The 23,374-nt window shown below is 35.7% G+C and overlaps 1 protein-coding gene and 1 long non-coding RNA gene across 6 annotated transcripts in view; one reads left to right on the top strand and one right to left on the bottom strand.

Moving 5' to 3' along the window:
- The window catches only part of SNX7 (sorting nexin 7), a 107,267-nt gene that overhangs the window by 57,662 nt on the left and 26,231 nt on the right, over positions 1 to 23,374 (top strand). For all 4 annotated transcript variants that reach the window (XM_073896259.1, XM_025872265.2, XM_025872267.2 and 1 more), the window contains one exon: positions 18,574 to 18,726. In XM_073896259.1, the coding sequence (XP_073752360.1) occupies positions 18,574 to 18,726 (153 nt within the window). The remainder of the gene's footprint in view (positions 1 to 18,573; positions 18,727 to 23,374) is intronic.
- LOC112824421 (uncharacterized) lies at positions 15,739 to 17,301 on the bottom strand. 2 transcript variants are annotated; one of them, XR_012379231.1, is made up of 3 exons: positions 17,096 to 17,301; positions 16,140 to 16,309; positions 15,739 to 15,963 (listed from the first exon to the last, which is right to left on the bottom strand). It is a non-coding gene; the product is annotated as an uncharacterized lncRNA (long non-coding RNA). The 2 variants fall into 2 exon arrangements; XR_003208428.2 differs by having other exon boundaries at positions 16,189 to 16,309.

Below are 23,374 nucleotides of genomic sequence, written 5' to 3'. Positions count from 1 at the left end.
AATATTTCATTTCTCCCAAAAACATGTATATTTTTGATCTCTAACATAAGAACTAGCATGTTGTTTTTTTAAAAAAAACCTAAAATGATTTATTTGAATAGGTCATACCTTCACATGGTTCGAAATTTATAAATTTTAAAACTCACATTTAATGAAAGGTCTTCTTCCCATCCCCATATCCTTGGTCCCCCCAACTCCCACCACACACATTACAAGTGCATGCTGTTGTTAGTGACTTTTCTGGCCTTCCGTGTTTCTTCATGGATGTACAACAAATACAAATATACATCCTGATTTCCCTTTTCTTAATGAATGTAGTAATATGCTCTAAAGTTTTCAGCACCTTGCTTTATTAATACCATATGAGATCTTGGACAGAATTACAGTCACTGGCCTTTTACAGCTACATGGTATTCTATTGTATGGATGTATCAGGATTGATTTAATCTGACTGCCACTGGTGCCTGTTTACTTCGAATCTTTTGCTGCTATAAACAGTGCTTCTGTGAATAACCTCATACAAATATTATTTCGTAAATGTACCGGCAGATCTATAGAATAAATACCTGGAGGTTAAATTGCTGAATCAGAGGCTATTCAGTTTTGATATTTCCTTACTAAATGTGGAACCTTGGGCAAGTGAGCTAACTTCTTGTCCTTGATTGAGTTTACTAGTTTGTAGAATAGAAATAACAGTACCTAGCTCATAGGGCCAAATGTGTTAACATATATAAGGTGCTTAGAATAGTGCCTGGTACAAAGGAAGGGTTAAAAGAATTGGCTGTTGTTGTTATTGTTGATGTTGTTTTTATTATTACCACCAAATTGCTTTCTACCGGGAGAGCTATTTACATTCTCACCAGGATGTTTTTGATTGCCTGTTTACTCCTGTACCCTCCACCCTGGGCTTGTCAGTGTTAAACTAGAATGCTCCCATCTCCTAAGTGAAGAGTAGTAGTTTTAAACTGCATTGCTATTATGATGAGTAGTATTAAGAATTTTTGTATGTTTAATTGTATTAAAATTTATTACATTTTATTTAATTTACATAAAATTTGATTTCTTTTTTATGATTCTCTATTTTTTTAGAGATTTTATTTATTTATTTGACAGAGAGAGAGGGATAGGGAGAGCAGGAACACAAGCAGGGGGAGTGGGAGAGGGAGAAGCAGGCTTCCTGCGGAGCAGGGAGCCTGATGCGGGGCTCCATCCCAGGACCCTGGGATCATGACCAGAGCCGAAGGCAGACGCTTAACGACTGAGCCACCCAGGCGCCCCTGATTCTCTGTTCTTTGATCATTAGATTTTCTCTGTTAATTCTTGGGCTTTCCCTGATTTTTAGAAGATTCTTGTTAGGGAATATTATTTGAGTTTTTTTGTGTTTTTGTGTTTTGTGGTTTTTTTTTGGTCATTTGTATTGTTATTTTCTTTATTAGTGATTTTTGTTATGCAGAAATGTTGAGTTTTTATAAAGTCAAATTTATCTATCTTTTTCTAAAGGATTTTAGTTTTAAGTATACGTGACAAAGTCCTTCCCTAATTCAGGATAATAAAAGAATTGTCTCATGTTTCTTCTATTAACTTCTATGGTTTTCTTTTTTTATATTTGAATCTTTGAGCCATTGGAATTGATTCTGGTTATGAATGTGAGATGTGGATTCAGTTATCTTCTTTTCTAGATAACTACCCAGTTGTGCCAAAACTATCTATTGAATATTCATGTCTTCCCCAGTAATTTGTGATGCTACCTGTGAAGGACACTACCTTTGAAAGTTTTTGTTTTCATTTGCACCTATTTTTTTAAATTTTTTTATTGTTATGTTAATCACCATACATCACATTATTAGCTTTTGATGTAGTGTTCCATGATTCATTGTTTGTGCATAACACCCAGTGCTCCAGCAGAATGTGCCCTCTTTAATACCCATCACCAGGCTAACCCATCCCCCCGCCCCCCTCCCCTCTAGAACCCTCAGTTTGTTTTTCAGAGTCCATCGTCTCTCATGGATCGTCTCCCCCTCCGACTTACTCCCCTTCATTCTTCCCCTCCTGCTATCTTCTTTTTTTTTCTTAACATATATTGCATTATTTGTTTCAGAGGTACAGATCTGTGATTCAACAGTCTTGCACAATTCACAGCACTCACCATAGCACATACCCTCCCCAATGTCTATCACCCAGCCACCCGCTCCCTCCCACCCCCCACCACTCCAGCAACCCTCAGTTTGTTTCCTGAGATTAAGAATTCCTCATATCAGTGAGGTCATATGATACAAGTCTTTCTCTGATTGACTTATTTCACTCAGCATAACACCCTCCAGTTCCATCCACGTCATTGCAAATGGCAAGATCTCATTCCTTTTGATGGCTGCATAATATTCCATTGTGTATATACCACATCTTCTTTATCCATTCGTCTGTCGATGGACATCTTGACTCTTTCCACAGTTTGGCTATTGTGGACATTGCTGCTATAAACATTGGGATGCACGTAACCCTTCGGATCCCTACCTTTGTATCTTTGTGGTAAATACCCAGTAGTGCAATTGCTGGGTCATAGGGTAGTTCTATTTTCAACTGTTTGAGGAACCTCTATACTGTTTTCCAGAGTGGCTGTACCAGTTTGCATTCCCACCAACAGTGTAGGAGGGTTCCCCTTTCTTTGCATCCCCGCCAACATCTGTCGTTTCCTGACTTGTTAATTTTAGCCATTCTGACTGGTGTGAGGTGGTATCTTATTGAGGTTTTGATTTGGATTTCCCTGATGCTGAGCGATGTTGAGCACTTTTTCATGTGCCTGTTGGCCATTTGGATGTCTTCTTTGGATAAATGTCTGTTAATGTCTTCTGCCCATTTTTTGATTGGATTATTTGTTCTTTGGGTGTTGAGTTTGATAAGTTCTTTATAGATTTTGGATACTAGCCCTTTATCTGGTATGTCATTTGCAAATATTTTCTCCCATTCTGTCGGTTGTCTTTTGGTTTTGTGGACTGTTTCTTTTGCTGTGCAAAAGCTTTTTATCTTGATGAAATCCCAATAGTTCATTTTTGCCCTTGCTTCCCTTGCCTTTGGCGATGTTTCTCGAAGAAGTTGCTGCGGCTGAGGTCGAAGAGGTTGCTGCCTGTGTTCTCCTTTAGGATTTTGATGGACTCCTGTCTCACGTTTAGGTCTTTCAACCATTTGGAGTCTATTTTTGTGTGTGATGTAAGGAAATGGTCCAGTTTCATTCTTCTTGCATGTGGCTGTCCAATTTTCCCAACACCATTTGTTGAAGAGACTGTCTTTTTGCCATTGGACATTCTTTCCTGCTTTGTCAAAGATCAGTTGACCATAGAGTTGAGGGTCCATTTCTGGGCTCTCGATCCTGTTCCATTGATCTATGCGTCTGTTTTTGTGCCAGTACCATACTGTCTTGATGATGACAGCTTTGTAATATAGCTGGAAGTCCGGAATTGTGATGCCACCGGCTTTGCTTTTCTTTTTCAATATTCCTCTGGCTATTCGGGGTCTTTTCTGGTTCCATACAAATTTTAGGATTATTTGTTCCATTTCTTTGAAAAAAGTGGATGGTATTTTGCTGGGGATTGCATTGAATGTGTAGATTGCTCTAGGTAGCACTGACATCTTCACAATGTTTGTTCTTCCAATCCATGGGCATGGAACATTTTTCCATTTCCTTGTGTCTTCTTCAGTTTCTTTCATGAGTATTTTATAGTTTTCTGACTACAGATCCTTTGCCTCCTTGGTTAAATTTATTCCTAGGTATCGTATGGTTTTGGGTGCAATTGTAAATGGGATCGACTCCTTAATTTGTCTCTCTTCTGTCTTGTTGTTGGTGTATAGGATCATTTGCACCTATTTTAAGCCTTTTTGTATGTTCCTTTGATCTGCCTGTTGGTTAAGCACCACAACCATACTGTTTCACTAATGGAGGTTTTAGAATGAATTTTATGTATGATGGGACTAGTCTATCTCCAGTTGTTACTCTTTTTGTTTGTCTATTTGCAGTGTTTTTAAAAGTAAACTTTAAAATACTTACTTGTAATGATAATCAAGCACTTGAATTATGAGTCATTTCCTAGAAATAATTATTGTGTGTCATCTTCAAAAAAAAAAAACCAATTCCATTAGTGGACTATTAGTGGATCTATATTTCCATAAGTACCATTAACTGAGTTTGTTTCAAGTTAATATTTCTTCCAAATTATTATCATGTTTTTCAGAATGAAGTAATTCAGAAAATATTCAATAATATGAGAGGCTTTTTAGGAAAACAGGAGTGTTATTGAAGGATACCTTTGTGGGAGAGAACATCTAACTTATATAGTTGAGCATATCTGTTATTCCAGTTATATTAATCATAGCTTTCCAGAGCTGTGCTGTACCGGATAGTACCCACTAGTCACATGTGGCTATTCTCATTTACATTTGGATTACTTAAAATTAAATGCGATTTAAAACTCAGTTCCTCTGTTGAACTAACTATATTTCAGTAGTCATATAGGGCTATTACTACTATTCTGGACAGTCCAGAATTGAACATTTCTGTCATCACAGAAAGTTCTCTTGGCTAGCTCTGTTTTAGAATATGTTGCAAGAGCTGTTTTTTATGGGTGGTAATTTGGTTGATTGGGTCAGAGAGGAACGGTCATATCTAATAGAGGTTTTAGGTTTGGTAGGAATTCAGATGGAAAAGAGATGAATGTCTGAAGGAAACATCAAGAGAATTCACTTGAATAAAAGTGTAATGTAACAGTACTTCAGCAAAGATAACATGTAGTCACTAGACTTTTTGATCACATGCTTCTATCACTTAAATATTTCTGAGCACACCACCCACTAGATGTACATTTTAAATTCACAAATTATCAAGTTATACTCCTAAATTCATATATTATAAACCATGCAAATAAGTTAAAAATATGGAATAAGAGTTAAATATAAGGTTGTCCAGAGATACAAACTTCCAGTTATAAAATACATAAGTCAAGGGGATGTAATGTGTTCAGCACAGTAACTATAGTTGATACTGTATTATATGTTTGAAAGTTGCTAAGAGAGTAGATCTTAAAAGTTCTCATCACAAGAAAAAAATGTGTAGCTGAGTGCTGATGGATGTTAGCCAGACTTATTATTGTGGTGATCACTTTGCTCTATGTACAAATATTGAATCATTATGTTGTACCCCTGAAACTAATATAATGTTATATATCAATTAAATAAAAGAGTTACATATTAATGGATGTTCCTGTGTGTAGCTCTATGAGCTGCTTTTTCATGCTCTGAAGTTCCCTGGCCCATTTTGGAGTTGAGTAGTAGGTTGGGGGTTGGATCACAAGTTAGAGAACCCAGGTTCTAGGAAGAAGTTACAAAAGAAGTCACTGAGACCTCAAAAGCCTTACTTTTTTTCTGGTTGGTAAAATGGGAAAAATAATGCTTGCTTTACAAGTGAGATATTGTTTGGTTAAACAGTGAATAAAATAAAAGTCTCTCTTGGCAGAAAATTGTAGAACCTGTAAAGGCCTGTAAAAGACATGTTTAGATTTTGCTTTGAAGTAACTTTTAACCTCAGTAAAACCTAATGATAATATAGCATATTGCTTTTCTAAGCTTAGATTATGCTTTTCAGAAACAAACACAGGAAATTATTACATCTGAAGAGTCAAAGACCTTGACTTCCTTTTTAATTTTTAAGGAGACACATCATACCTTTTTAGGAGGTTTAAATGAACAAGACTCATGGAAACACCTAGAAAGCAATGAATCCTCTTTAATCCGATATGTATCTACTATGCCTCTATGCCTCTGTTGTGCAGAAGATTCGAAGGAAATCACTACATTTTTAAAAAAATAGGACCTTTTAAATAATTGGCTTTGTTGCCTCCAATGTTACAGGAAATCATATTCTTTATTTGAGGGATGTTAGTGGTGGTGGAGATGCTGACTTGAAAGGTGATGTGTCAGCTACATTTGTGGGTGTTTATGACTCAAAGTGACATTTTTAAAAAAATGCATTGTGTTTTCCTGAACATGTTACATTTGGATAACAAAATTGCCAATGGGTTTCAGGGAGAAAGGTTTCTACTTTTTAAGAAATGTGTGTATTGTAAAGTACATAAAAAAGGTACTACTTAGTAATCATATGTATGCCTGAGCAGCATTGTATAATCAGGCATCTGATTTCTCCAGACACATCTTACCTCTCTCACGAATCAGAAAATAATATAATTTTATTGTTAAGAGCCCTCTTATCTCTCCCCTGCAATTTAATTAATACTTGTTAAGAAGACGTAGCTGTCAGATTAGAATTGGATTTTTGAATTTTCTATTGTCTTCTGATGGAGTGGCAATCTAAATCTTTTTATTTAGGTATATTATTTTCAAGAACTTTTCGAAATGATAATTTCCCAGCTTTTCTGATGATGAAGAGAAATTTTTAGCATTTGAATAAATAGATTGAATGGTTGATTTTTTTTTCCAAAAAAGGAAATAATAGAGAAGCCATTTCAAAAAGAAAACAATGAAGGTATTTTTAAGAAAGAATAGCTATTATTCTCAAATTGTATTGTTTTGTTAAAAAATTTGGTGATAATATTACTTTAGGGTTAGGTACAGGCTCATTTTAATTTCAGGTGGTATTTAAAAGTGTAAAGAAATAATCACTGGAAAGGCAGTAGGGAAACAAGCCTAGATTCATTACTAATATTTCACTTTTCTAAAATCATTCATCCATTCTACAAATAATTATCAAATTCCCACATAGTGTAAGCACTGGGGATGTAAAATGGTCAAAAGATAGACACATGGTCCTCATGGTACAACTTATATTTCAACATGGGAAATAAAAATAATAGCTATTTCTAATCAACGTTAAAGAAATGAACAATGGACTAAAATAGAAACAGCAAACGGACCTACTTTGTACATAAATGCTGTTCTGGAAAGGATTATCTGAGAAACATATTTAAGCTTAAATTAAAGGAAAGAGAACTAGCCAGAAGATGTAAAATAGAATGATTTGTCAGATACTCACCATTTATTTAAGTCTTCTTGGATATCTCTCAGTAAAATTCAAAAATGTCTTTTCCAAAAAGTTCTTATACATTTTGTGATAAATTTATTTCTAAGAACCTTATTTTTTTTGTTTGTACTTAAATTATAAATCTAAAAAATTTTATTTTATAACTTTATTTCCAGCTTGAGTATAGAAATGTAATTCACTTGAGCATATTATCTTATATCCAGTGATCTTTTAAATTAGTTTTAATTTTAATAATATGTAGACTCTTTGGGATTTACTATGTAGAAAATCCTATCATGGGTGCATATTGATAGTTTTGTTTATTTAGTTGATGTATGATATTTATTCAATCATTATACTTTTTTTTTTTTCATTTCTTACTGAGCTGGCTAAAAAATGCATTATAATGTTATTAGTGATGGGACATTCTTGTATTATTCCTGATTCTACCACAAATGCTTTCAAGATTTTTTTCATTAGTAATGATATTTGCTATATCCCCTCCCCCCCTCATATTTTTAATCAGGTTCAGATAGTTCTTATTCTCTGTGATAGGAAGTTGGTTCATAAGTGGATGGCGAATTTTATTAAATAGTTGTCTGCATCCACTCCTATAAGTCTATGATTTTTATCCATCATACACTTAATGTGGTTATTTACACTAAGAGATTTTCTCATTTTAACCATCATTGGAACCCTGGGCAAATTCAACTTGACCGTTGGTGGATTTGGCTTGCTCAGTGTTTTAGGACTTTTATATCTATATTTCTAAATAAGAATGATTCATCATTATCTTGTACACTTCAGACATACACAACTTCATTTGTCAGTTATATCTCAATAAAACTGGGGAAAGAAAAAGAATGACTTGTCATTACTATTGCTAATGCCAAGAATATCAGTTTTTATATCAAGGTCTTGCTAACTTCATAATTAGTTCCATGTTGGACTGAGTTTTGTGAGTTGGCCATTACTTGTTAATGAAGAAAAAATTCTTCCAATAACGCTTTTGGAGCAGACCCTCAAGAGCTGTTTCAGTGTTAGTTTAGGGGCTTAGTCATGATACTGACTTAGTCATGATACTGACTTAAGAGAGACTCTTAAGTTTTAATTGTGCTGTCTGAATATCTTTACTACTGTACTTGCAAATGGAGAACAGTGACGGGGTGAAGAAAAGGGATGTTTACTTGCCCCTGTTCTAGATTATAATATAAGACATAAGCGATGAAAGATGGATGATTCGAATAGTCAGCTAGGGCGATTCTTCAAGAGGTCAGTGAAATCCCCCTAGACTGCTGTTTAGCAGTGATAGATCACAGTGATTGAAAAAAGTTTGGTATTTTCTTCCATCATCCTGGCAGCTATTCCTGGAGAAATAGACTTGTGAGGAAGCTGCTTTCTCAATCTGTAATTTTTATAAATGATACTTTGACAAAATTGTTGGTAATCATGGCAATTAACTCCTCTAGAATTATCGTGCCAAAGTACATTAATTATTTATTAAATATGTAGTTCCGCAGTCAAGCAGATTTGCTTCTAACACATATTTTAATGTAGTGTGTAATTCCAACATTTTTACCGAAAGAGTTTACTTTCTTTGACATAGAAAATTTGGAACATATACCCCAGTCATCTGAGAGACACCCATTAATTGCCAATATAAGCTCAACATGTGTTTAAGCTCTTCTACTTTAAAGTTTCATTTGAGTATCGCTACTCCATAATACATTTGTGTTTGTGTTAATTTAAAAATATTTGTATATGATCTCCATAAAATATCTATCCACATAAAATATCATAAAAGATTATGCCACATTTATTCATGACTTTAGCAATTCTCTAGGCCATCCCTGGAGTATTAATGTGGATATAAGAATTCCAACTTGAGAGACATAGATTAAGGTATTCCATATTGGTCTCATCATGAAATTGCATCAGAATTGAGAGAATTTCCTGACGTTATGTAAAGATCTGTCTCTGTGAAATCAGTACGCCAAAAAATGAGTGAGAAAAGAAAAATATTTTACACCAGTGCTAGCATGGTCCTCGGCACATAGTTAGTATTCAACAAGTAGCTGTTGACTGAACTAATATATTTTCTAAAAACTAATAACTAATCTCTGATAAATAAGAAAAACTAAAGGCCTAAGAAAATGCTTGGAAATATGGCGGATCTTCTTAGGTTGCTGAACAGTTATTGTTAGTTATTAGGAAGTATACTCTAAAGTGCCTTCAGAGTCGGGGAAGCAAAAGGTCCATTTGCATTTTTTGTTTTAGGATTTTATCATTCCATAATTAACAAGATACGAATATTCCTTAGTTAAAGTGGAATACTTTATTAAGGGGTGACATGGCAACCTAGTTCCTTAAAATGGAAGTAATGTCTAGACTCTTCCTGATTTGGAGGAGGGCCTGATAGAATGGCCTTACATAGACTTTTTGGCCTGGCTGCATTGTCCAGTTCAGCCACCAACACTTTCAGGTATATTAGGGTTTGGGGGGAAGCTTTCTGAGCTATTGATAAAGGATCTCTTTGTTTCCCTTATGACTGTCGTTCCTTTTTTTAAGCAGGTCCTCAATAAGGATTCTCTTAAGACAGTACAAATGAGTGAGCGGGCAGATTCATTCAGGACATTTCTGACACACTAATCCTTCTGTGGTCACTTGGGAGTGCTTCTCTAACCCTAATGTGTGCTAAATGCTTAGTCCCAGAGTTTTTACCAACACGTTTTTCAAAAGAATCCTATTCTGTAGGGACTTTCTTTCTCCTCATATTACAGATGAGGAAACTTGACTATTATACATGTGTGTGATTATGAAATTTTTCAAAATTCAGGAAAAGGGAAGGAGCCCAAACCAATGTATTAATGCCCTAAGGCAACAAAAAAAGATAAAATGTTACTTCTTCAGAGCGGAGCTGCTTCAGTGGACAGTACATGTGGAATCTGGGTCAATCTAGATGCAAAAATATCTTGTCGTTAAGGAGGCAGGGAACTTGTCACTGAGGCAGGTCACACTCCCTTGTAACAGGTACATGTCTTGCTCCCCACATGCAGCAGAGCCCTGGACATACAGAAATGTTCTGGAAATGAGGATATTCAGTGTAAATGACATTGGAATTACTTACTTCAAACCAGCAAAATGTTTTACAGTTTTCTGAGAACCTTGAAAGCATAGTGCTACAAAATAATTGATTGAATCACAAGAGGATATGGCCAAAAAATAGAACCAGATTTATATATTTATGTATTTTAATGAGTAGGATTAGGCATTCATTTTATTGGAACAAATGTTTTAATAGTTTTCAAATGAACCGCATCACTGTTTCCTGTTCTAGAATTCTAAGGCAATTTAAGCATCATTAAAATATCACACTAAAAACCTTGGTAATAAAGAGAAGTCTGGTCTTGCCCAAAAGCTAGGGAGTGTGCATCAGCTGCACTGAGATGCAGAGCACTTCTCTGGTATTTTCCTTGTAGTTTTCCTTCTCCCCCACAAACATGTAGCTCTCACTTTTTGTTATTTAAAAGGCTGATCTGTGTTGGCATATAATTGGTATTTCCCTATCCCCTCCCTGCTTGTCCAAACTACCCAAATTACTACAGCAAAGTCACTTTGGAAGTTGCAAAGCTGAAGTGTGATCTTGACTCCTGTTGACCTCCAAAAATTGTTTGATGCCCTACATACAACTGAGTGGTTTTGAATGTTTACATAGAAGAGTACCTCACCCTGTGAGACTATTCCTGTCACCCTCAGGCCTTCATTTCCTCTTTCACCCTACCCCACCTGTTGTTCCCGTTAGTCTTCACGGCAAAACAGACTTTTCTCCCAATGCCCACATATTGTCAGTTGACAAACCCTGCGGATTCTGTCTCCCAGCATTTCAGTTTTCTCTTCTCAGTGCCCCTGCATCAGGAATCTGATCGTTACCACTGTCCCTGGGTCCTTCCCTTTCCTCAGACTCCTTCGGTGATTTTACTTGTCTTCTATTAAAGGAAACCCCTTCAGGATCTGGCAGCTGCCTGTCTCTCTTTCCTCATCTTTTTGCAATTCCTCCACTCAAACTCTAGGTACCGACTTTAAAGAACCACCTGTAATTTTTCAGATACTCCCAGGTAAACATGCTTCTAAGACTGTATACTGCTATTTGCTTTACATGAAATGTCTTTCACATTTCTCTATCTGCTTGATTGTTTAATCTCTCCCCTTGGGCATGAGTCCTTCAGTTTCTTCACTCTTGATCTTAGTTCTTTCTTCCTTTTTTAATGAAGTGCAATCGACATACAATACCCTCTTTATTTCAGGTGTACATCGTAGTGATTCAATATACACTACAAAGTAATCCCCATGAGAAATCTAGTTGCTTACATCTGTCACCACACAACGTTATTACAATATTATTGACAGTGTTCCCTGTGCTATACCTTGCATCCCAATGATTTATTTATTTTATACCTGCAAGTTTGTACCTTCTAATCATCTTCACCTATTTCACCCAACCCTCAACCCCTCCACCCCTCCCCCTATGGCAACTAACAGTTTCTTTCCTGTATCTTTGAATCTGTTTCTGTTTTGTTTTTTAGATTCCACATGTAAGTGAAATCATCACTATTTGTCATTCTCTGGCTTATCTCACTTAGCATAATACTTTCTAGATCCATCTGTGTTGTCACAGATGTCATGATTTCATTCTTTTTTGTGGCTGAGTAATATTCCCTTGTATATATACAGCACATCTTCTTTATCCATTCATCTGTGTATGGACGCTTGGGCTGCATCCATATCTTGGCTACTATAAATACTGTTGCAGTGACCATAGGGGTGCATATATCTCTTTGAATTGGTGTTTTCATTTTCTTCAGATAAATACCCAGAGGTGGAGTTGCTGGATTATACAGTAGTTCTATTCTTAATTTTTTGAGGAATTTCCATGCTCGTTTCCATAGTGTCTGCACTAATTTACATTCCCACCAACAGTGTTCAAGGGTTCCCTTTCTTCCATATCCTGGCCAACACTTGTTCTTTCTTATCTTTTTGGTAATAGCTATTCTGACAGGTGTGAGGTCAAACCTCATTGTTTTGATTTGAATTTCCCTGGTGACTGCTAATATTGAGCATCTTCTCATGTGCCTGTTGCCCTCTGTATGGCTTCTTTGGGAAAATATCTATCCAAGTCCTCTGTCCATTTTTTAATCAGGTGGTTTGGTTTTTTTGATATTAAATTGTGTGTGTTCTTTGTACACTTTGGATATTAACCCCTTGTTAGTTTTGTGATTTGCATATATCTTCTCCCATTCAGTAGGTTGTCTTTTTGTTTTGTTGATAGTTTCCTTCACTGTGCAAAAGTTTTTAATTTGATATAGTCCCATGTGCTTGTTTTAGCTTTTGTTGCTCTTGCCTGAGGAAACTGGTCCGAAAAAATACTATTAAGACCAATGTTCAAGAATTTACTGTCTATTATTTTATTCCAGGAGTTTTATAGTTTCAAGTTTACATTCGAGTCTCTATCTTGATTTTATTTTTGTATGTGGTATAAGATACTGGTCCAGTGTCATTCTTTTGCATGTGGCTGTCCAGTTTCCTCAATACTGTTTATTGAAGACACTGTCTTTTCCCCACTGTATATTCTTGCCTCCTTTGTTGTATGTTAATTGGCCATCTAATGTGTAGGTTTATTTCTGGGCTCTCTAGTCTATTCCATTGATCTGTGTCTCTTTTTGTGCCAGTACCATACTGTCTTGATTGCTGTTGCTTTGTAGTATAGCTTGAAATCAGGGAGCATGACACCTCCAGCTTTGTTTTTGTTTGTTTTTTGTCTTTGTTTGTTTTCCTTCAAGATTGCTTTGACTATTTGGGGACTTATGTGGTTCCATACAAATTTTAGGATTATTTTTTCTAGTTCTTTGAAAAATGCCATTGGTATTTTGATGGGGATTTTGTGGACTCTGTAGATTGGCTAGGGTAATATGGACAGTTTAATAATATTAATTCTTCCAGTCCATGAGCATGGAATAACCCTAATTTATTTGTGTTGTCTTTCATTTCTTTCATCAGTGTCTTACAGTTTTCAGTGTCCAGGTCTTTCACATCCTTAGTTAAATTTATTCCTAGGTATTTTGTTCTTTTTGATGCAATTGTAAATGGGATTGTTTTCTTAATTTCCCTGGTAGTTTGTTATCAGTGTATCGAAACACAGTCGATTTCTGCATATTATTTTGTACCCTGACACTTTACTGAATTTATTTATTAGTTCTAATAGGTTTTTGGTGGAGTCTAAGAGTTTTCTATATATTGTATCATGTCATCTGCAAATAGTGACAGTTTTACTTCTGTCCAATTTGGATACTTTTTATTACTTTTTCTTGCCTAATTATTCTGGCTAGGACTTCCAATACTATTTTGAATAAAAATGGTACAGTGGGCAGCTTTGTCTTAATTCCTTCTCTTAAGGTGAAAGCTTTCAGTTCACCATCGAGTGTGATGTTAGCTGTGGGTTTGTCATATATGGCCTTTATTATGATGAGGTACATTCCTTCTATATCTACTTTGTTGAGAGTTTTTATCATAAATGGATGCCAAATTTTGTCAAATGGTTTTTCAGCATCTATTGAGATCATCACCCTTTGTCTCTTTAATGTGGTGTAGCACACTGATTGATTTGCAGATATTGAACCATTCTTGCATCCCTGCAATAAATCCCACTTTATCATGGTGTCTGATCCTTTTAATGTACTTTTGAATTTGTTTTACTACTATTTTATTGAGGATCTCTATTACATCTCTAATACATCTCTATTCATCAGGGATATTGGCCTCTAATTTTCTTTTTTTGTGGTATTTTTTGTCTGGCTATTCAATCAGCCCTCAGATCTTCAGGGGAAATTGCTCCGTATATAGGTATAGATTTGGTGTGTTCATGGGAGGAGGTGAGTTCTGGGTCTTCCTGCACCAGTCTTGGATGTCCTTTATCTTAGTTCCTAACACAGACTAGACGGATGCTGAGTGAATGCTGCTGGATGAGTGAGTGAATCGGGATGAAGCAGATCCTACTTACCATTGTTTCTTCATAACGTTCTTCAATGAATGTTAACTGGTTTCCTTTTTTCCCTCTCCTCCTTCCTTTCTCTTTAACCATCCCTGCATATCTCTGACTTAGGAAATACAGCTCTGTCCTGGTCAAAAACTTTCAGTGATTTACCATTTCCTGAAGAATCCGTTTCATGCTCAATATCATTTATACCCTCAAGCAGTGAATATTTCATCAACCTGTCCAGCAGCATTTCTTGTTTCTGCTTGCCTACCTCCAGACTCCAAACGTACTTCTTATCCATTCTGTTATCACAGCCTGTAGCGTGCAGTTTTGTTTATGCCTTACCTTCATCCTGGTGTTTCTTCCCCAGTCTCTGCCTACTGAATTGACAGTCAGAATGTCCCCTGCTCCAATCAGAAATAATCCTCCATTCTGTGTCCTCCTATATCACTTTAATTTTTTCCTCCATTGTGGTATATATCACATTCTGCTTCATATTATAGTCTTTAGTTTTTATTTCATTTTTGTATATGTATATTCTAGTAGATTACAGACTCCTTGAGTTAAAGCTGAATTGGTTCAGCCTTGAAATCCACAGGCAAGCTAGCTTGGTGCTGTTTAGTCAGTGTGGAAAAAACATGGGCTTTGACTTAGGCAGGCAGTGGTTTGAATCTCTATAATGTCACAAAAGCTCTGAGATCTCTTTCATTTTTTTCTACCCATTTCCTAACTTGTAAAAGGAAGATAATAATACCAAATTTGCAACATTATTATGCAGATTAAATGAAATAATATATGTAAAGTATATAGCTTAATGCAATGGCCCTCGGCAGAAATGCAATAAATGGTTATTATTCTCATTGCTATTACTGGTACCATAGTAGGGAATCACTATTGGACGAAGGCTTTGTTTTGTTTGCCTGAGCTCTTGGTATTAATGGTTTTCATTTGATTGTGTGGCTAACTTCTAGCTGAATATAACTGAAGCTAGAAATTACCCATTAGCCTTGCTGTTAAATATGAATCTTCCCCCCCTTTTTTTTTCACTATCTTACAATCTTGTATTACTTATTCTGGTACTACAGCATTTTCCTGGCAAAAAGGGTTGTTTGCTTCTTCTGTTTTTCCACTAACGGAGGGCAAAATCACTTCCAGGATTTGTGAAAACAATTATTCAAGCCTTAATCCTTTTTTAATTCAGTTTTTTCTGTGCTATTTTGTCGTAGAGAATATGAATTGAATTTCCTACTTTTAGAGTTATTGAAACCTTCCTTGGCCTCCAGGTTCTGGCACATCTTACTCTCCCTCTTCTGTTAACTGTTGTGGAGTGTATATGTCCTAAGCCCAATGGCACCATCCAAATGCACAGTTCCTTATACCAAAGAACTTGCTAAAATTGAAGTCAACTAAGGGAAAGGACATACTATGCTTCTGTGAATTATTAGGAAAGATAGGGTCCAGCTCACTCTTCATTTGAACTAGGTGCTTTGTGCTTATTATCAATTAGAGTTTTCCTAGAATTGAAATTATGGGAAGATGATTCAGTGTGGGGAAATACCTAATGTCTCTTTTCTCCTTTTCCAACTGAAATAATGATGAAATCATCAAAGAAAGAAAAATTACTCTTGTATAGCTACAAAAAATGACAAGACTTGATCATATATATTTAAAGCATATGCATCATCTTCCACCCTGGTGAGAACAGATTAAGCAATAGCACTAGGAATTGACTTAAGACCAAGACCCTGGCAGAGGAATGCAATACTTCCAGAGATCAAAATACTGGAAAAGGAGAAGGAATCAACTTCAGTTTCACCAACTGATAATGATGATGATGATGGTGGTGGTGGTGGTCATAGTGGTGGTGGTGGTGATGGTAATACATAACATTTAGTAGGCAAATTGTCAGGCACTGTGAAAGACAATTAGTGTTCATTATTTCATGCATTTAAAATCCCTGTGTGGTAGGCATTGCTATTTTTATATCCATTTTACAGTTGAAGAAACTAGGGCTTCAACAGCTAGTCTTACCCAATGCCACATAGTCTGTAAAGACAGAAGTGGGACTTAAACTGAAGTCAGTCTAACCTGTTATCAGTCTTCTTAATCCCAACGCTGTGCTGATAAGGCTACAAACCTTCTTTCTGTAAGTGAGAGTGAGGTCAGAGAACAGTACAGGACTTCTCTAGTAGTTCTCAGCCAGAGCAGAAGCGCCAATCAGCCAAATCATCACTTCCAAGGGCTTTTAGGAGAGGGAGCTGCAGATTGATCAAGGGAAAACTCTTAGAAACCCCTTATGGCAGGGACATCATGTTAAACTGTTAGGAAGGGGAGAAAGATAAAATATATATGACTTAGATACTGTTTCCTAAAGCCAATTTTAGTAGAGCAGTCTGCCAGTAATCCCACTCCAGTGCATAGCAATTTTAGACTGCAAAAGCTAAGCAGAGGAGAATAATAGTGAGCTTACAGTTGGTGTATGTACCTCCTGATTCTCTGTAAGAGAGACATTTTGCTAATAATTTCCATCTGGCTATGAAAATGGCACAATTTCATCCAACAACCCGGAGGAGTGAAGTTCTCTAACCCACCCTTGAGCTTTTTCCAGCAGACCCAGATCCTGTTTGAAATATTTGGACTTTCAACAATTTTACTCTTAGCTTATCCCCTAGCATCCACAGCCCACCATCAGATGTCCCATTAATATACCACTGACAACTCTTTAGACAGATTCTCTAAGATTTAACAAAATAATCAGCCCAAAGGGTATACATACTCATAAAATAATAAGTGGCCTCACTGAGATAGTTAACACACAAAACAAGTAAAAAAATATCTCCTTTCCCCCGCAAAAAAACATGGAAGTCAACCTTACTATTAAAATAGATCTCCCATTGGCAATGGAAAATTTATATAATGCCAAATGTCTATTCTTAGGAAATAAAAGCAAATAAAGCTATGATGAAATAAGGATAGAAAAGTGAAATTCCATAGCAAAAATAATAATGATGATGATGAAAATAATAATAAGAGTAATAACTCACATGAGCGTTTGAAGCAAAATAACGTATTTTGATTCTAAGACATTTTCACATTTTAACGCCTCTGAAATAGGGATCTTCTTAAGTAATCGCCTTTTTCAGATACTTTCATTCACACCACAATGGTAAAGTATGATGCCCCTTTGAAAATATGAAAGAGATGGTGTCATTTCTGCTCGAAGCTTCCTGGCCTAGGATCTCACCCCGTAAAATCCATGAATTTTACCACAAACTGCATGGCTCACTAGGATATGGTCACCCGTTCCTTCTGTGACTTCATCTCCTAGAACCTTCCCTTTGTTGTTCACTCCACGACGTGCCACGGCCATGCTAGTCTCCACGCTCTTCTCGGGCCATCCAGGCAAGCTTCCACTTCCAGGCTGTTGCCCTGTGGTTTCCTTTGCCAGGAATGATTTTTCTCCTGAGAGTCTCATGGTTCACTCTCACATTGACTCCAGATGTTTAATCAAATGACACTTCCTCATTTAGGCTTGCCCCTGTCATCTTATGTGATCTTGCATTATCCTACATCCCCTACTTTTCTGCTTCATTTTTCTTTTTAGCATTAATTTTTTGATCGATAGTTCCTGTTTCATTTACCTTGCTTTTGGTTTGTCTCTCCCTGGTTGAGTATAAGCTCTGCTACCAGCAGGGATTTTTTTTGTCTGTTATCTTCACTGCTGAATCTCCAAGCCCTAGAAGAATGCCTGGTACAGAGAAGGCACTTAATAAACATGTGCTGAACCTATGAATAAATAGTGTACATAAATAAAGTATGTATAAATATATGTATTAATATGTAAATACACCAAATACAAAACAATAAATTGATGGATTACATGCTCAGAGGTTGGTGGGTGAGATAGGAGGAGGTGTAAATATCACACTAAACCTGTCTGATGGCGCATGGATTCAGTGTCAGGTGTCTTGAGATATAAACCTACCTCTGTTACTAGCTCAGTGGTGTTTGGCAGGTTAATGCCCTGGGCCTCCAGGTTGGGCTGCATAATCGGAGTGGATGTTATAACATGTCAGTTAATTGATCCTTCTAAAAACAGCTGAAAAATGAGGCCAGGAATGGGAAGCTGGGGAATGAAACCATACCTCTTAACATAAATATTATCACCATAAACAATAGTGGTAATGAGACTTAATGCAAAAAATTTTGAGATAACTTGTAGTTCAATTTCCTCTGTTTTATAAATAGTGAAACCCAAGCCCAAGGTTTGAGGGACTTAGCCAAGGGCAAATGCTAATTGGTGGCAGACCTTAGAACTCGACTCAGCATCTCTGGCTGAATCCAGTCTTCTTTTTACTATAGCTGGTTAGTACAAAGGGTAAATGCCGGTGACTTTCCAAACAAAGAATTACTCTTAAGCTGTTTTGATATAATGACTGGCTGAGATTTGATGATGAATTCATTCAGTAACAAGAATAGGTAGATCGTAGATTGATGCTTCTCTCTTTGTGATCTAATTCAGCTTATAGAAGAGATTGGAAAACTTGAGGATAAAGTGGAATGTGCTAATAATGCCCTGAAAGCAGATTGGGAAAGATGGAAACACAATATGCAAAATGATATCAAGTCAGCATTTACAGATATGGCTGAGGAGAATATCCACTATTATGAACAGGTAATTAGTGATATGTGATATTGCTTCATCTTATGAAAGTTATCCTCTCTTTAACTTTCTGTCTGTCCTTTGTTGAAAGAGTCTATTAAGGAACCAAGTGTCACATTCAAAAGCCTCCTTGGTGGCTCGGTGCCAACAGAGTAATGCTGAACCCACCCACTGAAACAAATGTGTTTATGTGGAGGAAGGATGAAAGTCTTCCTTCTTACACAGCATGCCCCAAGTGCCTAATTTGAGCCTTCATGTGAGAAAGAAATATGATGCCATTTTGCTTTATTTGTTTTCCCCATATTTTCTTGTTTTGGAAGGATTTGAATTTTTCAAAAGCACTTGGTAATGCTTCCTACTGATTCACCATCTTATTTCCTCTCCCTTTCCTTCTCTTATGTTAGAAAGGGTTTGCAACATGAGAAAAGGACCAGAGGTTTGAACGAGCAGAAAATCAAATTGGCTCCTATATCTTGTGTCCCTGCTGATTCCACCTTGCCTTCTGTAACTGTTCAAAACCTCAAAAAGCCTTCTGTAGCATGCTCTTCTATTTTTTTTTTTTAGTTCAGTTTAGTTTAGTTCAGCCCTTCTCTCTTTTTTTTCAGTTCAAGATAGAACCTACTCATCATTTTGCTTTTCAAATGATTATTTTTTTTACAACTAACAGTTCCCCAAGGTAGTTGTTATTTTAAATAAATTTTATACTATCACTTTTTTTTTTTTTTAATTTGGCATATTCTAAACATACTCTTCCTAGCAGGTACATTTTAAATATACATCTTTCACCTTATCTCTGGCTGGATTAATGACTGTATGAAATTGGCACATTAAGAATATTATTTTATGCTTTGTAGTCTGTAGTGCATGTCAGTTTAATACTATAAAATACTGTATATTTTGAAAGATGAACTAACTGATAATGATATTTTCATTTAACATGAGTTTCTTAAGCCCCTACTTCCAGCAGACCCTGTGCTGGGCCCTGGAGGGGACCACAGCATGCAAGACAAATACAGTGCCTTTCTCATGGAGGCACAGTCACCCAGGGGAACAGACAATTAATGCAAAAGATTGTAATAAAGTATAAGTCATTCTAGCTTGGAAAGACATTACAAAGGCATCTAACCTGATCTAGAAGGAATGAGGGAGGTTCTGCAAAGGGTGTGTTTAAACTGAGACCTGAATGATGAATAAGGTAGACGGATAAAGATGTGAGAAAGAGTTCCAGTCAGAGAAAATACATGCAGAAAATCCTAGAAGTGAGCAAACATGTTCAAATAATGGAGGTTCTTTTTTGGAGGCTGGAGAAGCACAGGTCATGTTGAGTTGAAAAACAAGGTTTTGGTAGGGGAGGAAAAAGTTTTCCTGAACCCTCTTAGGGTCCTTGGCTAGGTCTGAAAATTAAAATGAGAAAGATAAATTGATAGGAGAAAAGTATACAAATTGATTTAATATAAGTTCTCTGAGACACGGAAGCCTTCCTAAGGACATGGAGTCTAGAAGAAACAGACTTGAGTATTTTATGCGAGGATTGATGAAAGGTAGGTAGTTGTGTAGAAATCTGGTAGATTAAGGAGTATGAGGTAAGTATAATAAACAAATTTAACAAGTCCTATTTGTTAGGTGTCTTCTTTGTGTTGCTTCCCTTTGATAAGGACGTCTCTTTCCTCTGGATATAAGGAAGGCACCTTTCATATGAGGCTTTTATCACCTGCATCAGGGGATCAAGGTTCTGAAAGGTCCAAGTGACTTTTCTGCTTCTGCCGTAGTCTCAAAGTCCTTCAGCTTAAAATACTCAGTCTGGCCAGGTGCCATATTTTGCTGCCATGTGTCCTGAACCCCACTAGGCTGAAGAGGGCCTGATAATATAAATCTTTTATTTTTCATCCTAAGGGAAATAGGAAAGGCCATTGAAGAGTTTTCAGCATGGAAACAACAGTATCTATCAGACTTGCCTTTTAGAAAGGTCACTCTGGCTTTTATGGGTCAGAGTGCAACACAACTGGACGTGATGAGACCTAATCGTTAGGGAACTGTTGCAGCACCAGACAGAGATGTGACCTGACACAGGGATTTCATGGCCGTGGCCTAGAGCCTCAAGTGATTGAAAAGATCATTTTCTCTCTCTCCTTAATTTTTTTATTCTACATTAACAAACTTAAGTAAATTCAAGTATCTCAAAGGAATTTCCCATAAGTCTCAGATTTTGAAATGGTTTAAAATATTTTGTTGACTAAAGCACATTGACCACCATAGGCTTTATTACCCCTTAACTATTTAAATCCACAAATATAGCCTTCTCTCTCCTTTACATTAGAACTGTTCATTCTGATGTTACAGAACTGTTATAACAACCAACCAAAATAACTTATAAGAAAATGCCTCAAAAATTAAAATATACAATATAAGTGATTATGATTATAAAACATAAATATATTAGGGTATAAAAATCACATGACAAATGCACTGACTGTATTTTCCTTTAAATGATAGGATCTGCAAAAAATTTTTTCTAAGTGTGGACTTTATTTTTTTTAAGGGAAAATGTTCATAGCAATTCCACTGAACTCCAACTGAAATATTTGGGTCTTGACTATACCTGTCATTTAAATTCATATTTTTGTCATATTTTCTCATAGACTGAATTCAGTTTATACAAAACAGTATTATATAAAATACTGTTTTCTTAGAAACAGTTAAGTTAGCATCACTGTGCCATACTGCCATATTGCCAATCTTGTTCTTCACAGCAGTTTATATCAGTATGTTTTTAACTCTTTCCTCCAAATGAATTATATTTCTAAATGTTACTAAAATGTATCAAGTGCACTGCATCTTAAATATGTAACTTTGAAGGAATCATTGGTTTTCCTTAAATTCAGAAAAACCCTACGGTTTCAATTATTTGTTGTTTTTTCCCTGAGTGAATAACTTTTAACTGAATTGCTGTAACAGTACAAGCATAATCAGGAAGTTGGAGCCCTTAAACAATCAAGGCTTCCTAATTAGCACATAGACTGTGTGGCCTGAAACAGTAACCGTCTGCTGTTATCTGTTAACTTCAGAATATCTTAGATACACAGAGAAGTGAAATGTTCCAGAATCTTTCCATTTCCTTTTTTAATTTAATCACATTCTTATGGAAATACTTTTTTTTTTAATCAACATTTGCAAATATAAATCCCCAAAGGGGTTTGTTCCTAGTATGATAGATGAATTGGTGTATAAACATTTGCCTTTGGACTTGTTTTATGAAGTGAAATGGTCACAGCTCGTTTACAACTTAAAATTTAAATGTCAAAGTGAGAGAGGAAGATCAGATTATAAATATGAGGCATGGGTCTGTATAGGAAGCCAGCTATTGTCATATTCAAATGTAGTACTTAGATGTGTGAATTTACTTGGAGACAGTTGATATCAAATATAAAACAGGTATCTCCAAGTGAACTCTAAATAAGTAAAATGAAGCTATTTCCATTTTGTCCTATATGACCAATAATTGAGAATAAATTTCACTTATTTTTAAACAAGAATTAACAAAGCATTACAACAAAATTCCAAATGAACATAGGTGAGTAATTTCAAAGTATATTGGTACCCGCCTCTCTGCCTACTTGTGCTCTCTATCTCTCTGTCAAATAAATAAATAAAATCTTTAAAAAAAAAATGTGGAGGGATGTTAAAACCATAAAACATGACATGCTAGATTAAGTGCATGGACATTTTCTAATTGTTCTCTGGTAGGTACAGAAGTGTGTCTGTTTATGTGTTGTTTATGCTGATGTTAATGATGATGATTATGATGATGGAGAGATTTGAAAGGAAGTGGTCTTTGGTAGGTATTGCACACTGAAAGAATATACTCTTTGAAAGTTCAATTTTAATATCATAGTGAAAAGATCACATAATGTTAATTTTTGCCAAATAAACCAGTTTATAGTTAAGTGAATATAATACTTAAGTGAATGTAATACTTAAAGTAATATAATTTATGCCTTTGCTCAGTTTGCTGTATAATATTAATGTACAGAAGTCCTTGTTTCATAGTCTTATTTTTGTGGTTATAAAATTAATATATGTGCACACTAAAAACAAAAACAACAAAAGCTAGGTACACTAATATATAAATTAAAAAATAAAGAATGCCTGTAATCTTTTCTCCTAGAGAGAGTGGCATATTTAAATACAGTTACAGAAAAATAATTTGCTATGTTCAGGTCAAAATATTTTAAGATTTCTACATGACCCTTTCTGAATGTGTCAGCAGAAAAACATGATGACTTATTTATTCTGTGTCATGATGATTACAGTGGATATGTGTTATTTTGCATTCCATATTTCTCATTTGTTTACTTTTCTGTATAATGTATAATCTTAACATAATACAGTCATGTTAATATACTTCTGTTAGCAAAGGTGACAACTAATAGTTGAACCTCTATGTTATTTTTTTGCTCTCACAGACAATACTATTACAAATAATTATGAACATTAGACTTTAAAAACTTTCTGGATAAGAATTTCAAGAAATAACCAGGCCAGAGGACATTTCATTTCAAATTATATCAATCTTATTTAAGAATGTCAGTTGTCTCATGTGAAATCATTCCTTTAAGAATCTCTTACCATCAAAATCCTGTGCTAAGCACTATGGAGCATC

This window comes from Callorhinus ursinus, unplaced genomic scaffold, assembly GCF_003265705.2.
Source record: "Callorhinus ursinus isolate GAN/ISIS: 27379988/994484 unplaced genomic scaffold, GSC_fseal_2.0 scaffold9, whole genome shotgun sequence".
Classification (NCBI taxonomy): domain Eukaryota; kingdom Metazoa; phylum Chordata; class Mammalia; order Carnivora; family Otariidae; genus Callorhinus; species Callorhinus ursinus.
The sequence above is the reverse complement of the archived record's forward strand: the minus strand, read 5'-3'. Positions and strand labels throughout refer to the sequence as shown.